The sequence below is a fragment of the Hemiscyllium ocellatum genome, chromosome 17 (assembly GCF_020745735.1).
Source record: "Hemiscyllium ocellatum isolate sHemOce1 chromosome 17, sHemOce1.pat.X.cur, whole genome shotgun sequence".
NCBI classification, from domain to species: domain Eukaryota; kingdom Metazoa; phylum Chordata; class Chondrichthyes; order Orectolobiformes; family Hemiscylliidae; genus Hemiscyllium; species Hemiscyllium ocellatum.
In genome coordinates, this window is record NC_083417.1 from 62508751 (window position 1) to 62524814 (window position 16064).

At 41.6% G+C, this 16064-nt stretch overlaps 1 protein-coding gene across 1 annotated transcript in view; it reads right to left on the reverse strand.

Moving 5' to 3' along the window:
- Nucleotides 1–2522: 2522 nt before the first annotated feature.
- LOC132823598 (diacylglycerol O-acyltransferase 1-like) overlaps nucleotides 2523–16064 on the reverse strand; it is a 195773-nt gene continuing 182231 nt past the window's right edge. The window contains exon 17 of the mRNA XM_060837516.1: nucleotides 2523–2678. Coding sequence (XP_060693499.1) covers nucleotides 2523–2678 — 156 coding nt within the window. The remainder of the gene's footprint in view (nucleotides 2679–16064) is intronic.

The window sequence follows — 16064 nt, forward strand, 5'->3', positions numbered from 1 at the left end:
CCAGGAACCCCTGAGCTAAGGCTATATCTTTTGATTTGACCAAGGACTGCTGACAACCATAAAAAGCTTCCTGACTTTGTGTCTGTGTTAAGTGGCATGGCATGACTAGGCTAGGAAAGGCAAGGCAAGGTACTCTGAGCCTGGTATTCTTGGCTGAGAGGAATGGTGTGAAAAGGTAAGGCAAGGTTAGCATCCAGGTAGTCTGAGTGATTGAGTGTTATGAAAACAAAATAAAGAGCTTGGAGATGCAGCCCGGTCCAATCAATGAGCTGGTGTGTGTCCCTAAGCACAAGGCATCCTTGCTGCTGTATTACAAGGTTAGTTATTGCTGTGCTTATAAGTGCAGCATTGAAATGCAGAAGCATATTTGAACTGGATTAGAGATGTGATAGGAGGGTTCTTCAAGGCTAACACGCATCTGATGCCAATGTCTGTGGACATTGGGGGGGTGGGGGGGGGGGGGGGGGGGGGGGGGGGGGGGGTGGTGGTATGTGGCTGGTGCCTGTAGAACATGGTCTGAGTGTTGGTGCCGGAAGTCCAAGGTGGACGTCATTTGGAGCCAGCAGTGAGTCCCCAGGTTGCCACTCTGATTTGCATGTTGAGAATTCTCAATGTCTAGTTTGCTCAAGATTGGCAGTAGAATAGGATGTTGTTATATTAATTAGGTGAGTTGTGTAGTTAATTAGGTAAATAACAAGCAATAATCCTCTTTAACAGGCAACTCAGTGCTCTCTAGCAATTTTGCTATGTTGCCTGATACTTAAATGATGCAGCAAGTTTCTCATAGCCTCACAGGACTCTCCCTCATCCATGTCATTTACAGCCCATTCTACTGCTTTCATAATTACTTTCTATGCCTGCATACTAACATTTTTGCAATTCATGCAAAACACCAAGAACCCTCTGCATGTCAGTCCGCTGAAAATTCTTATTTTGATGATAATCTTCCAGCCAAAATGGACAGTTTCTAATTAATCCAAATTATATTTGGTTTGCTAATATTTTTCCCACTTGGAAATTATCTATATCCCTTTGTTGCCTCCTCATCTTCTCTTCACAGCTTAACTTTCTATCTAGCTTTATCAGTAAATTTAGCAACCACTCCTTCAGTTCCTTGATTGATTTACATAAATTGTAAAACATTGAAGCCCCAATGTTGAATCCTTGTGACATCTCTTGTTACAGCTTACCAATCAAAAAAAATTATACCTCTTTTTTGATTAGTTGGCTCACTGATCTTCTATTCATGCCAATATGTAACACCCTAAACCATGAACATAATTTTGGATTATAGCCTTTTTATGTGACACCTTACCAAATGCTTTCTGAAAGTCTAAGTACAGAAAATTCACTATTTTCCTTCACTGTATAGGCCGCTATTTCAAAGAACGAATAAATTCATTAAAGAAGATTTCCCTTTCATCAAGCCACGTGACTGATTCTAAATGCTCTGCAATAACATATTTAATAATAACTTCGAACATTTCCTCATAGACATTAAGCACCAAAGCTAACAAGCCTATAGTTTCCTATTTTCTGTCTCCTATTCTGAACAAAGGAGTTGCATTTGCAATCTTCCAATCCAGTAGAAGGTTCCCCACAACTAGGGTATTTTGGAAAATTAGAATCAACACACCAACTGTCTTATTGACCATTACTTTGAAGATTTGATGAAGTTCATCAGAACCTAAGGACTTATCATCTAGCAGCTCCCACAAATAGCCCAGTACGACTTCCCTGGTAATTTTAATATTCCTTTTGATCTTTCCTACATTCCATTTCCGAATTTACAGCTATCTCTGGCATGTTCCTTACATCCTCTACAGTGAAGAGTAAAGCAAAATACCAATTTAATTTATCTACCATTTCTTTATTTTTCATCATGAATTTCCCAGCCTCATTTTCACCTTGTTCACTCCTTTCCTTTTTAAATACCTGTAAAACTCTGATTATTTGTTTGTATATTTCTTGCTTACTTTCTCCCATGCTCTAATCTTTTTCTTATTAACCATTTAATCATTCTTTGCTGCATCGTTGTGTTCTGCCTAATCTTTTGACCTTCCACTCACCTTTGCATAATTTTGTGCACTTTCTTTAAGCTTGCAACTTTTTTACGCTTTTCGTTAGCTTAAATAATGAATCCTCCCATTGGAATTTTTCTGTTTCTGGAATGGAAGAAAATTTTTTTTTGGGAATGGATTTATAGATCGCAATAATAATTGCAAGACCATATACAATCCAAATTTAATTACAATTCTCAGTTCGGATGTGATTTCAATTCCAAAGAGAGAGTATCCTACCTTGCTTGAACAAGTAAAGGGTACAGATGTTGATTGACATGGTCCAAATCTCTTTATTTAACTATGCATCATAACACTACCAGTAATAAACTTCAAAACAAGATGGATCAAGCTTGTCCAACTTGCCAACAAGAAATTAATGTGCAGTGGGAAAAACTTGCATAAGAAAGAAAATAAACAGGAAAAATAATTTAAAAGTAAGATAAAATGTTACTTTATTATTTAATTCTGTTCAATTGCACTAAGATTTTGAAATACATAATAATCATGGATATACATATGCAGTACCAATGGAGGGCCTAAAATAATGCAAACCCATACAATTGCATTTCCATAGAATCCTCTTAAATATTTACTTAGAAACCAAGCAGTCGGAACCTAAGGGGAGAAAGTAAGTAAAAATTAGAGTAATAATTTAGAAGTTGCAAAACTGGAAACCATTTTTGTTGTGGTTCTGTTCGCCGAGCTGGAAGATTTTGCTGCAAACGTTTCGTTCCCTGGCTAGGGAACATCATCAGTGCTATTGGAGCCTCCTGTGAAGCGCTGCTTTGCTGTTTCTTCCGGTATTTATAGTGGTTTGTTCTTGCCGCTTCCGGGTGTCAGTTTCAGCTGTAGTAGTTTGTATGTGGGGTCCAGGTCGATGTGTCTGTTGATGGATGTTCTTGCCGTTTCCGGGTGTCAGTTTCAGCTGTAGTGGTTTGTATATGGGGTCCAGGTCTATGTGTCTGTTAATGGAGTTTGTGGATGAATGCCATGCCTCTAGGAATTCCCTGGCTGTTCTCTGTCTGGCTTGTCCTATGATGGTAGTGTTTTCCCAGTCAAATTCATGTTCCTGGTTGTCTGAGTGTATGGCTACTAGGGATGGCTGGTCGTGTCGTTTTGTGGCTAGCTGATGTTCATGAATGCGGATTGTTAGCTGTCTTCCTGTTTGTCCTATATAGTGTTTTGTGCAGTCCTTGCATGGTATTTTGTAAACTACGTTGGTTTGGCTCGTGCTGGCTATTGGGTCCTTTGTTCTAGTGAGTTGTTGTCTGAGTGTGGAAGTTGGCTTGTGTGCTGTTATGAGTCCTAAGGGTCGCAGTAATCTGGCTGTCCGTTCTGAGACGCTCCTGACGTATGGTAGTGTGGCTAGTCCTTTTGGTTGTGGCATGTCCTCGTTCCGTGGTCTATCTCTTAGGCATCTGGTGATAAAGTTGCGTGGGTATCCGTTTTCGGCGAATACCTTGTATAGGTGTTCCTCTTCCTCTTTTCGCAGTTCTGGTGTACTGCAGTGTGTTGTGGCTCTTTTGAATAGTGTCCTGATGCAGCTTCGTTTGTGTGTGTTGGGGTGGTTACTTTCATAGTTTAGGACTTGGTCTGTGTGTGTTGGTTTCCTGTGTACCCTTGTGGTGAATTCTCCGTTGGGTGTTCTCTCTACTAACACGTCTAGGAATGGGAGTTGGCTATCCTTTTCCTCTTCTCTCGTGAATCGTATTCCTGTGAGTGTGGCGTTGATGATTCGGTGTGTTTTTTCTATTTCTGTGTTTTTGATGATTACAAAGGTGTCATCGACGTATCTGATCCAGAGTTTGGGTTGGATTTGTGGTAGGGCTGTATGTTCTAACCTTTGCATAACTGCCTCTGCTACGAGTCCCAAGATTGGTGATTCATCCACATTGTGGCATTCATCCACAAACTCCATTAACAGACACATAGACCTGGACCCCATATACAAACCACTACAGCTGAAACTGACACCCGGAAACGGCAAGAACATCCATCAACAGACACATCGACCTGGACCCCACATACAAACTACTACAGCTGAAACTGACACCCGGAAGCGGCAAGAACAAACCACTATAAATACCGGAAGAAACAGCAAAGCAGCGCTTCACAGGAGGCTCCAATAGCACTGATGATGTTCCCTAGCCAGGGAATGAAACGTTTGCAGCAAAAACTTTCAGCTCGGCGAACAGAACCACAACAACGGACACCCGAGCTACAAATCTTCAACCAGACTTTTGGAAACCATTTTCCAGTATAAAAGTTGCAAATGTCACAATTCCAATAATCTATGAAGGTTAATGTCCATGTACTGACATCATTACCATATAGATTGTCATTTCAATGAAATATTCAATTTTAGAGGTACATTTTTAAAATCGATAATGTAGCACTGGTGCTGAGAAGGTATGTACCAATTCTAGGTAATCTGTGACAGTCAAGTTAGAAGTGTGATGGAATATTCACCAGTCTTATAACACTTAAGAAATTTGACACCCTCCAAGACACAGCAGAATTGTACAGGTATTTCTGGTATAACACGCTTTTCATCAACGCAAGTTGACTGTAACACGGCTGAGGAATAGTGGACACTATCTGGATAGCGCAAATTTCTATAGGGCAAGGTTGTGCAAGAACACAACCATCACATTATACCAGAAATATCTTTACTCAGTAAGAGATTCCTCTATTATTATGCGTGTGGCTACAGTATGTTTTCCTTCTTAGGCAGCTCCTCAAGATTAAGGATGATTTTATTCCATTATTATGGGTTCTGATATCACGAGGTGATCTGATACTGGATCTGCAGACACTGCAAAAGGTAGTATCTCCTGAAGTGAGAGGGTAGGATGCTTGGAATTGTTATGGATCTGACCAGACTGCCTCAAAATATTTTAAGAAGGCCGCCTAGACCCTAATCTTTTCTTATTTTAAAGATAGATGTGAAGTGTGTGTTCAAGATGTGGTGTGACTGGTCAAAAAACTCAACGTTAGGAAAAATACAATTTATTTAAACACTATAGTTAAAATAAATACTATAGTATTTATAAAGGAAGAGGAATTTAGAATAACTTAACTATTGAAAAACTTAACTGTATAATGGATACAGTACCTATCGGTAATTAACTGTTCAAATGTAATAGTTGAAAACTGTGGCACTGGAAAAGCATAGCAAGTGCTGCAGCATCCGAGGAGCAGAATAATTGATGTTTTGTGCATAAGCCCTTCATCAGGAATGTTGGGGGGGTGAAGGGGGCTGAGAGATAAATAGGGTGGGATGACGTAGCTGGGAAGGTGATTGGTAGTTGCAGATGGGGAGTAATGGTGGTGATAGGTTGGAAGGAGTTTGGAGTGGATAGGTGGGAAGGAAGATAGGCGTAGGATAGTTCAAGAGGGCGGTGTCGAGTTGGAGGGTTGGATCTGGGATGAGGTGGGGAGATGAGGAAACTGGTGAAGTCGACATTGACGCCATGTGATTGGAGGCTCCCAAGGCAGAAGATGAGGGGTTCTTCCTCCAGGCAAGAAATGACTTGGATTTGGCAATTGAGGAGGCCTAGGACTTGCATGTCATGCCAGAGTGGGAGGGGGAGTTAAAGTGGTTGGTCACAGGTGGTGGGGTTGTTTGTACGTGTCCCAGAGATGTTCTCTGAAACTTTCTGAGTTGGCATCCTGTCTCCCCAGTATAGAGGAGACCACATCAAGAGCAATTGACACAGTAGATGAGATGTTTGGATGTGCTGGATGTGGAAAGATCCTTTGGAGTCTTGAATGGAGGGTGTGTGTGTGTGTGTGTGTGTGTGTTGGGGGGGTGGTGGTACAGGCTTTACACCTCTTGCAGCAGCAAGGAAAGATGCCAGGAGTGGAGGGGGGATGATGGGAGGGGACACAAACCTGACGAGGGAGTTGCAGGAGGAGTGGTCTCTACGGAATGCTGATAGACGTAGGGAGGGTCAGATTGTAGGTGGCGGAAATGGTGAGACATACACACCAAACAACTCAACCACCCTGTGGCCGACCACTTCAACTCTCCCTCTCACTCTCCCAAGGACATGCAAGTCTTGAGTTGTCTCTACCACCAAATCCAAGCCACCCGACGCCTGGAGGAAGAAAGTCTCATCTTCCACCTTGGGATCCACATGGCATCAACGTCAACTTCACCAGTTTCCTCATCTTCCCTTGCCCCACCTCATCTCAGATCCAACACTCCAACTCAGCATCACCTTCTTGAACTGTCCTATCTGCCCATCTTCCTACCCACCTATCTGCTCCAACCTTCCCTCCAACCTATCACCATCATCCCTTACTTGCATCTACTTATTGCCTTCCCAGCTACCTCACTTCCTTCTATTCATCTCACAGCCCCCTTCCACCCTCCAACTTCCTGAAAGGCTTATGTCTGAATTGTCGATTCTCCTGCTCCTCGAATGTTGCCTGACCTGCTGTGCTTTTCCAGTGCCATACTTTTCAACTTTGATCTCCAGCATCTGTAGTCCTCACTTGCTCCTGTTTTAAAATAGTAGCATTCCATAAACATAGCCCTTGGCAACAAAAAAGCAAATTCAGACACAGATTCTTCGGCTCTCCAATCCAGGAGGAAAAAACATCATGGAAAATTCCAGAGAAAGTAGCAGCTAGCAATCATTCACTGAAGCTTCTAACTCTTCTGAGACCCAAACAGGTTCTGACTGCTGAAATCAAAAACTAGAAAGCCTGGTCTGAAAAAGTTGGCCATTCCCATTCAAGCTACTTCCATTGTTTCAACTTTTTAAACAATAACCTAGGTTGTATACTTAAGCCATCTTTGATAGTCAGTTCAGCACCTCTGTCTTTACAACCTCTCCAAAAAAAAACCCCAGGGTACAAGAACCTTTATAAAATGACAGCATCATCACAGTATTCAGCATGCATTTTCTGCTGTTTTCATTTTGACTTCCATCTATTAATGACTTTCAAAATGGTCAACAGCTTTGTGAGTGCTTTTTTACTGTATTGTGTTGTTTCATGGTACAGATTCCCACTGATTTATAGAGTATTGCATTCATCAAGGGAAGCTTCAAGAGGTTATTGAAGGGTTCCAACTGGTAATTACTAGTCATGACAAAGTTTGGTGTAGACAGCTTGCTTTGGAAGTCTTGTGTCAGGCATGCAGACAGTTTGGCCTGTCCAATGCAGCTGATTGACCATAGGCAATGGCTAAATACTGGGAATGTTGATTTGAGAAAGGTCACTAATTTTGGAGTGCCTTCTCTGCCAGTGGTTTTGCAGGAACTTGCACAGATATTTCTTATAACATTTCTGAAGGGATTTGAGGTATCTACTGTACACCATCCATGTTTCTGATGCAAACAGGAGGATTGATAACACTGCTGCTCTGTAGAGCTTAGTGTCAGGACTGTCCTCTGTATGATTAAGGATGCAGTTCCTCAGACAGCCAAAGGCAATGATAAATTTCACATTCAATGTCTGTCCTCACTGGAATGAGTCTCCCAAGATATGGAAGTTGATCCACATTGTCCAGTGTTCACTTTTTCAATTTCTTTTCTTTTTAAATACCTATAAAACGTTGATTATTCGTTTATATATTTCTTGCTAGCTTTCTCTAATTCTAATTTTTCACTCCTTATTAATATTTTAGTCATCCTTTGCAGTGTTTTAATATTCTGTCTAACCTTCTGACCTTGTACCCATCTTGATGGTGAACTAGCAAAGATCTTGATAATTGAGGGTCAGTATGGTGCAGTATGAGCAGGTTGGTGAAGGATCTTTGTCTTCTGGATGTTTAGCCTAAGGAGGAGAAAGTGAGGACTGCAGATGCTGGAGATCAGAGCTGAAAATGTGTTGCTGGAAAAGCGCAGCAGGTCAGGCAGCATCCAAAGAGCAGGAGAATCGACGTTTCGGGCATGAGCCCTTCTTCAGGAATGAGGACAGTGTGTCCAGCAGGCTTAGCTTAAGGCCAATTCTTCCCACCCTTTGAATGCATCAACGATAGGTTGGAGCTTAGCCTCACAGTGTGTGCACATGTATTCATCGACTGCATATTACAGCTAAACAACAGAGATTGAGAAGGTTTGATTCTGGCCAGGTGATAATGCAGATTAAAAAGTTTCCCACTTGTTCTGTAGAGGTAAAACATCATAGCAAAGAAGATGGAGAAGATCTCTGGTGCAATGACACAGTCTTGTTTGACTTAGTTTGCACACAAATTGGGTCTGTGGTAGATTCGTTGATGAGGATCACAATTTGCATGTTGTTGTGCAGCAGGTAAAGGATTGTGATGAATTTCTGCAAGCAATCAAAGTTGAGGAGGATGTTCCACAGTTTTACCTGGTTTACAGAATTGAAGATCTTTGTGACATCAAAGAAATCCATGTATAGAGGTTGCTTTTGTTCTTTGCACCTCTTTTGAATGGGCATTGCTTATGAAGATCATGCTCACTTTGCCTCTTGATGGATGAAATCTGCATTATGACTCCAGGAGGAGCTGTTTAGACACTAGGAGAAGGTGACTGAGGAGAATGTTTGCAAATACTTTTTGTCTGTCTGTCATTACTGCAATTGATCTTATCTCTCTTCTTGAAGATAGTAACAATTACTACATTTCAGAGATCTTCTGGCATGCAATTTCCCTTCCAGATGAGGATGTTGAAGTTTTTAAAGAATATTGTTTGTCTTGTCTTCGTATTTCAATAAGGATTCAGTCTGTGCCAGAGATCTTGTTCGTTCCTAAATGTCAGATAAACTTTTCAACCTCATTTCTGACTACGATTGTGCTGCGATGCTGATAAGTAACATGGTGATAAGATATGGTCAACGTCACTTACATCAGCAGAGTCTCAAATGAGGAGATCCTCAAAGTACACTTGCCAATGCCATCCGCTATCTCTGTCCTTGATGGATACAACTGTTCTTAGTTCTTACTGTGATCGGTCCTTGGGTGTTAGATGGTTTTGACTGCATTGAAGAATCCATGAATGTCAGGGCCATGTAAATTATGTGCTCTTTCCACCTATCATTTGTTCTTTTAGCTTTTTAGGTCATCAGGTTTTTGGTGCACCTCAACCTTCATTTGTCTATAGACCTGCTTTCTTTCCTTTGAGTATTAGTGGCGTTTCTAATTCAGGTATGCCTTGGTCTTGTGATTTAGTCACTCCTGCATCTCCTGGTCATTCTTGTTAAACCAGTCTTGATAATTTCTGGTGTAGAAAGCCAAATCTTGCTGCAAGTGCTGTTTATAGTGGAATTAAGGGCAGACCAGGCACTGTGGACATTCTGTAGTTCCTGTCCATTGAACATCATCAGGTTAACTGTAAGACACTGACTGAGTGGGTCTTCCTTCGCAGTGTTCTTGAGATCATCAACACTGCTTAGAATGCTGCTGCACTTTTCTGGCCAGGCTGATGGAGTTAGGAATCTGGAACAAGACATTGTCAGTCCAGTAGTCATCAGCTCCTGCCACGGGTGATGAGAATAACCTTGTTCATTCCAACCTCGCTTGGAATGGTAACATAGTTAAGCAGGTCCCACTGTTTGGAGCAAGAGTATTTCCAAGATGTATTGCATTTGTCTCTGTCGATGGGTGTTATGACTCGGTATTTCATCAAGATAGAACTCTGTTAATAGTTAACCTCCCTTCACTTTCCTTCACAATCACATCTTTCCAGAGGTTTGTGTAACTCTTGCATTGAAATCACCAAGGAGACCGAAACTGTCTTCCTTGGGACCTGGCTCAGTAACTGATCAGGATTGGAGTAGAATTTCTCTTTGATCTCACCTATTTTGGGATTTACACACTGATAATGCTGGGTTTCTGAGTTAGGGTGAGCCAAAGGATTGTGAGGCATTTGCTTATTGCACGGGAGGCTTGTTGATACAGTCAACTCATTAATTTTTATGACAAAACTAATCCTTTAGAGTTGATTTGCTTCTTAAAATGTGATTGCCACCTGGTTCTTTGAGGTGACCAACCCCTGCCTTCCATGTCTCACTCAAGGGTGATGTCAATGTCATAGCACTGGATTTCCCAAGTTACGTCAGCGGTGTGATGTTCAGGTCTGGTGCTGTTAGAGTTGTCCATGAGCGTCCTGATGTTCGAATTCCCAAACAACAGAAAGCAAAGAGAGGACATAAATGTGTTTTTTTTCTGACTGGCAATCAGAGGCTCATAGTATGCCTTGGATTAGTATTGGGTCTGCAATCGTTTACAATTTACATAGATGATTTAGAGTTTGGGACCAAGTGTAGTGCATCAAAGTTTACAGATGACACTAAAATGAGTAATGGAGCAAAATGTGTAGATGACACTGAGAATCTGCAGAGGGATATAGATAGATTACGTGAATAGGCAAGGGTCTGGAAGATGGAGTATAATGTTGGTAAATGTGAGGTCATCCATTTTGGTAGGAATAACAGCAAAATGGACCATAATTTAAATAGTGAAAAATTGCAGCATGCATATGTGCAGAGGGACCTAGGTATTCTTGTGTATGAATCACAAAATGTTATTTGCAGGTGCAACAGTTAATGAAGAAGGAAGATGGAATGTTGTCCTTCATTGCTAGAAGGATGGAGTTTAATAATATGGAGATTGTGCTCCAGCGGTATTTGGTTTTGGTGAGGGCACACCTGGCGTACAATATACAGTTTTGGTCTCCTTTTGGAAGAAAGATGTACTGGCACTGGAAAGGGTGCAAAGGAGTTTCACTAGTTTGATCCTGGAATTTACAGCATTGGCTTATGAGGAGAAATTGAGCAAACAGGGACTACATACATTAGAATTTAGAAGAATGAGGGGGGATCTTGTAGAAACATATGCAATTATGAAGGGATTAGATAAGATAGAAGCAGGGAGGTTGTTTCCACTGGCAGGTGAAACCAGGACAAGAGGACATAGCCTCAAAATAAAGGGAAGCAGATTTAGGACTGAGTTGAAGAACTTCTTCACCCAAAGGATTGTGAATCTGTAGAATACCCTGCCCAATGAAGCAGTTGAGGCTACCTCCTTGAATGATTTAATTAAATGAATTAAAGGTTATGGTGAGTGGGTGAAGCTGAGTTCATGAAAAGATCAGGCATGATTTTATTGAATGGCAGAGCAGGGCTTGATAGGCCAGATGGCCGACTCTTGCTCCTATTTCTGAAGTTCCTGTATTCCTTTTGAGGGTGTGCAATTTGCCTGTGTATAGGATCTTTTAACATTCGGTGACCATTGCACACCAATTACTACATGGTCTTGGTAGAGCAAATACTTTGTTCAATAACAGGGATAACTGAGATGAATGGAACCCAGGCTCCATTGCAGGGGCAAGGACTAACACAGACACACATGTTGTTGCTCCTGAACCCCCTGAGCATGCAGTCTTGTTTGAGAGTCAGTGTCAAATTGAACAGGGTACAGGTAGTTCTTCTATAAGGTTGTGTTCTTGTGCACCCCTACATTTAAAAAAAAACACTCTTTAGTAACAACACTTAGTGTTGGTGATGTTACAGCCAACACATGTTTTAAAAGTTTGTGCTTTAGAAACAGTATCACCAATTTGTCAATTGTGTTACAGTGAAATCACATTAACAAAATGTGTGCTTTAGCAGAATGACCAGTAGTCCTCATTGATCAGCCCCTTTATATCAACAAAGACTTCCTAATGCCACAGTATCATGATCCAAGCTCTGAACATCCCTTTCTCCACTATTTAAGTGGCTGGTTCTGCCTTTCTCCTTGCCTTTTTTCACACAAGCAGCTCTGGGTTCAAAGTTTGTGAGAAGATTTGTAGCTCGGGTGCTCATTGTTGTGGTTCTGTTTGCTGTGCTGGGAATTTGTGTTGCAGACGTTTTGTTCCCTATCTATGTGACATCCTCAGTGCTTGGGAGCCTCCTGTGAAATGTTTCTGTGATGTTTTCTCCAGAATTTATAGTGGTTTGTCTCTGCCGCTTCCGGTTGTCAGTTCCAATTGTCCGCTGCAGTGGCTGGTATATTGGGTCCAGGTCGATGTATTTGTTGATAGAATCTGTGGATGAGTGCCATGCCTCTAGGTATTCCCTGGCTGTTCTCTGGCTTGTCCTATAATAGTAATGTTGTCCCAGTCGAACCCATGTTGCTTGCCACCTGCATGTGTGGCTACTAAGGGTAGCTGGTCGTGTCATTTTGTGGCTAGTTGGTGTTCATGGATACGGCTCGTTAGCTGTCTTGCTGTTTGTCCTATGTAGTGTTTTGTGAAGTCCTTGCATGGGATTTTGTATATTACGTTGGTTTTGCTCATGCTGGATATTGGGTCCTTTGTCCTGGTGAGTTGTTGTCTGAGAGTGGCTGTTGGTTTGTTTGCTGTTTTGAGTCCTAGTGGTCGTAGTAGTCTGGCTGTCAGTTCAGAAATATTCTTGATGTGTGGTAACGTGGCTAGTCCTTTGGGTTGTGGCATGTCCTCTTTCTGTTGTCTTTCCCTTAGGCATCTGTTGATGAAATTGCGGGGGTATCCGTTTTTGGCGAATACATTGTAGAGGTGTTATAGAGTCATAGAGATGTACAGCATGGAAACAGACCCTTCGGTCCAACCCATCCATGCTGACCAGATATCCCATCCCAATCTAATCCTACCTGCCAGCACCCAGCCCATATACCTCCACACCCTTCCTATTCATACACCCATCCAAATGCCTCTTAAATGTTGCAATTGTATCAGCCTTCACCACATCCTCTGGCAGCTCATTCCATACACATACCACCCTCTGTGTGAAAAAGTTGCCTCGTAGGTCTCTTTTATATCTTTCCCCTCTCACCCTAAACATATGCCCTCTAGTTCTGGACTCCCCGACCCTGGGGAAAATACTTTGCCTATTTACCCTATCCATGCCTCTCATAATTTTGTAAACCTCTATAAGGTCACCCCTCAGCATTCTTCTTCCTCTTTTTGCAGTTCTGGTGTGCTGCAGTGTGTTGTGGCCCTTTTGAACAGTGTCTTGATGCAACTTCTTTTGTGTGTGTTGGGGTGGTTGCTTTCGTAGTTTAGGACTTGGTCTGTGTGTGTGGCTTTCCTGCATACTTTTGTGGTGAATTCTCCGTTCGGTGTTCTCTGTACCATCACGTCTAGGAATGGAAGTTGGGTGCTGGGTGGTAGCACCTGCTGCTCCCTCCCTATGCTCTCACTGCCTCTGCACCGCTTTTATCTTTGTTACTGTTCTCACTCTTTCCTGAAGCTCCTCTGCTGTGTTCCCATTGGCTCTGCACCACTTTTGTTTCCATTGCTGTGTTCTTGCTCTTGCCTGCAGCTCCCCTACCATATACCCACTTCTCTGTGCCACTTTTATCTCTGTTGCTGTTTTTGCTCTTTCCTGCAGCTCCCCTGCTGTTTTCCTGTTGCCTCTGCACCATTATTATTGTTGCTGATCTTGTGATATGTACTCATAAAAAGATACACTGCAGCACATTGAAGTCCACTTTGATAGCACCTGTCTCACCTGAAACTTCAAAACCGATAATAAGAGGAGCAATATAATGAGAATAACCAGAACTCCAAATCCTCCTCTACATCATACAGTATCCTAACATGGACTTTTATCTCAATTACTTCTTTGTCAGTTGGTCACTATACAGTGAGTTGGTATTACATGCAGAGATACAACACCATTACCACACCCATTGTAGTGGTTCAAGAAGGGTACCATTATTTGTGTGACTGTGTATATACTAATGAGACACAGTGTGTACATAGATACTTCTTTCCTAAGTTAATGTTCTCTTACCTCTTAGAACTCTGTAAACGTTCTTTAGCAGCAAAATGAGAACCAAGAATACTATAAGAGATTTTAGACCTGAATGAAATGTTTGTTGTTATAACGCATTATGTAGTTAAAGGAATGTAAGTGGGTTTTTATGCAATGGATACTTAAGAAATTTATATTATTTAATCTTAGCATGGGTTCTGAGGTCTGTCATATGCTGGGTAAGTTCGCATGGTAGATATAAAAGGAAAGGGTGGTGGGTACAGGGACTTGGGAGGGTGAGGGTGTGAGGGATGAAAGGTTGTTTTATGTTTTTTTTATCCTATTAAATTTTGAACACATTTCAAAGCCCATACGTGGTTTTTCTGAGTAGCCTTCCCCCACACCTGGCATATTTCTCATTTGTTCCAGGATTTCTTGGCCTAACTCACAGGGAACCTCATCACCTTGCAACGAAGCTTTCACTTTTGGAGCACTTTTTCCTGGATTGAGTTTGTGGAGCTAGAAATGTCCCCAGTGCACTTGACCCAGCTCTTTCATTGCATCAGACTAGGCTAAGTTTGAACTCAGGTCCCGGTGTCTAACTTTCTGCACCATCTAGTTACCCAATAAATACGGGTTTTATAGATGTAGAATATCTAAAGAGATAGACCTCTTATTATTAACATAGATTATAATTTTTAAAATGTGTATATTGCATATTTCATGATACTTTCAATGTAAACATTGCTTTGAAATCAAATTTACTATTTCTACTTACAGTGCATTTCAGATTATATATTTTAGTACATTATCAGCATCACATTTTATTTATTCCTAACATATTCCTTTTTGTCCTCCCTACTGTCTATAACTGTCAACTTATACATTTGATGTGTTTGGCAATTTTTCCTCAGTTCTAAGTGTTTCCAAATTCTGGAACACAGGGAGAACTACCATTTGGATACAGAACTAGCTCAAAGGTAGAGGACAGAGGGTGGTGGTGGAGGGTTGTTTTCAGACTGGAGGCCTGTGACCAGTGGACTGCCACAAGGATCGGAGCTGGGTCCACTACTTTTCATCATTTATATAAATGATTTGGATGTAAGCACAGTTAGTAAGTTTGCAGATGACACCAAAATTGGAGGTGTAGTAGACAGCGAAGAAGGTTACCTCAGATTACAATAGGATCTGGACCAGGTGGACCAATGGGAAGTGGCAGATGGAGTTTAATTTAGATAAATGAAAGGTGCTGCATTTTGGGAAAGCAAACCTTAGCAGGACTTATACACATAATGGTAAGGTCCTAGGGAGTGTTGCTGAACAAAGAGACCTTGGAGACCTTCAAGGTTCATAGCTCCTTGAAAGTGGAGTCGCAGATAGATAGGATAGTGAAGAAGGCGTTTGGTATGCTTTCCTTTATTGGTCAAAGTATTGAGTACAGGAGTTGGGAGTCATGTTGCAGCTGTACAGGACATTGGTTAGGCCACTGTTGGAATACTGCGTGCAATTCTGGTCTCCTTCCTATCGGAAGGATGTTGTGAAACTTAAAAGGGTTCAGAAAAGATTTACAAGGACATTGCCAAGGTTGGAGGAATTGAGCTATAGGGAGAGGTTGAATAGGCTGGGGCTGTTTTCACTGGAACGTCGGAGGATGAACCTTATAGAGATTTACAAAATCATGAGGGGCATGGATAGAATAAATAGACAAAGTTTTCTCCCTGGGGTGGGAGAGTCCAGAACTAGAGCACATTGGTTTAGAGTGAGAGGGGAAAGATATAAAAGAGACCTACGGGGCAATGTTTTCATGCAGAAGGTGTTATGTGTATGGAATGAGCTGCTAGAGGAAGTTGTGGAGGCTAGTACAACGCAACATTTAAAAGGCATCTGGATGGGTATATGAACAGGAAAGGTTTGGCGGAACATGGTCCGGGTGCTGGCAGGTGGGACTAGATTGGGTTGGGATATCTGGTCAGCATGGACGTGTTGGACTGAAGGGTCTGTTTCCGTGCTGTACATCTCTATGACTCTATAATGGGCATAAAAGGTATAAAGGGCAATCTGATTTGGAGAGGCAAGAATAGAATCTGAGGTAGGAAATTAGAATGATATACTGGCGTACTCAGTGTTCATCAGAGAATAGGGTAAAGATACATTATTGAAGCTCTGCACCTAATAATTGTTTCTGTTGTTGGTTGACAAAATTTGGACTAACAGTATGCATTCTTGAGATTTGGGTTAATCAATAAGGCTGGCATTTATTGTTTATTTCTAGTTTCTTAATATCAATTAGATACAATTTAGAGGTTT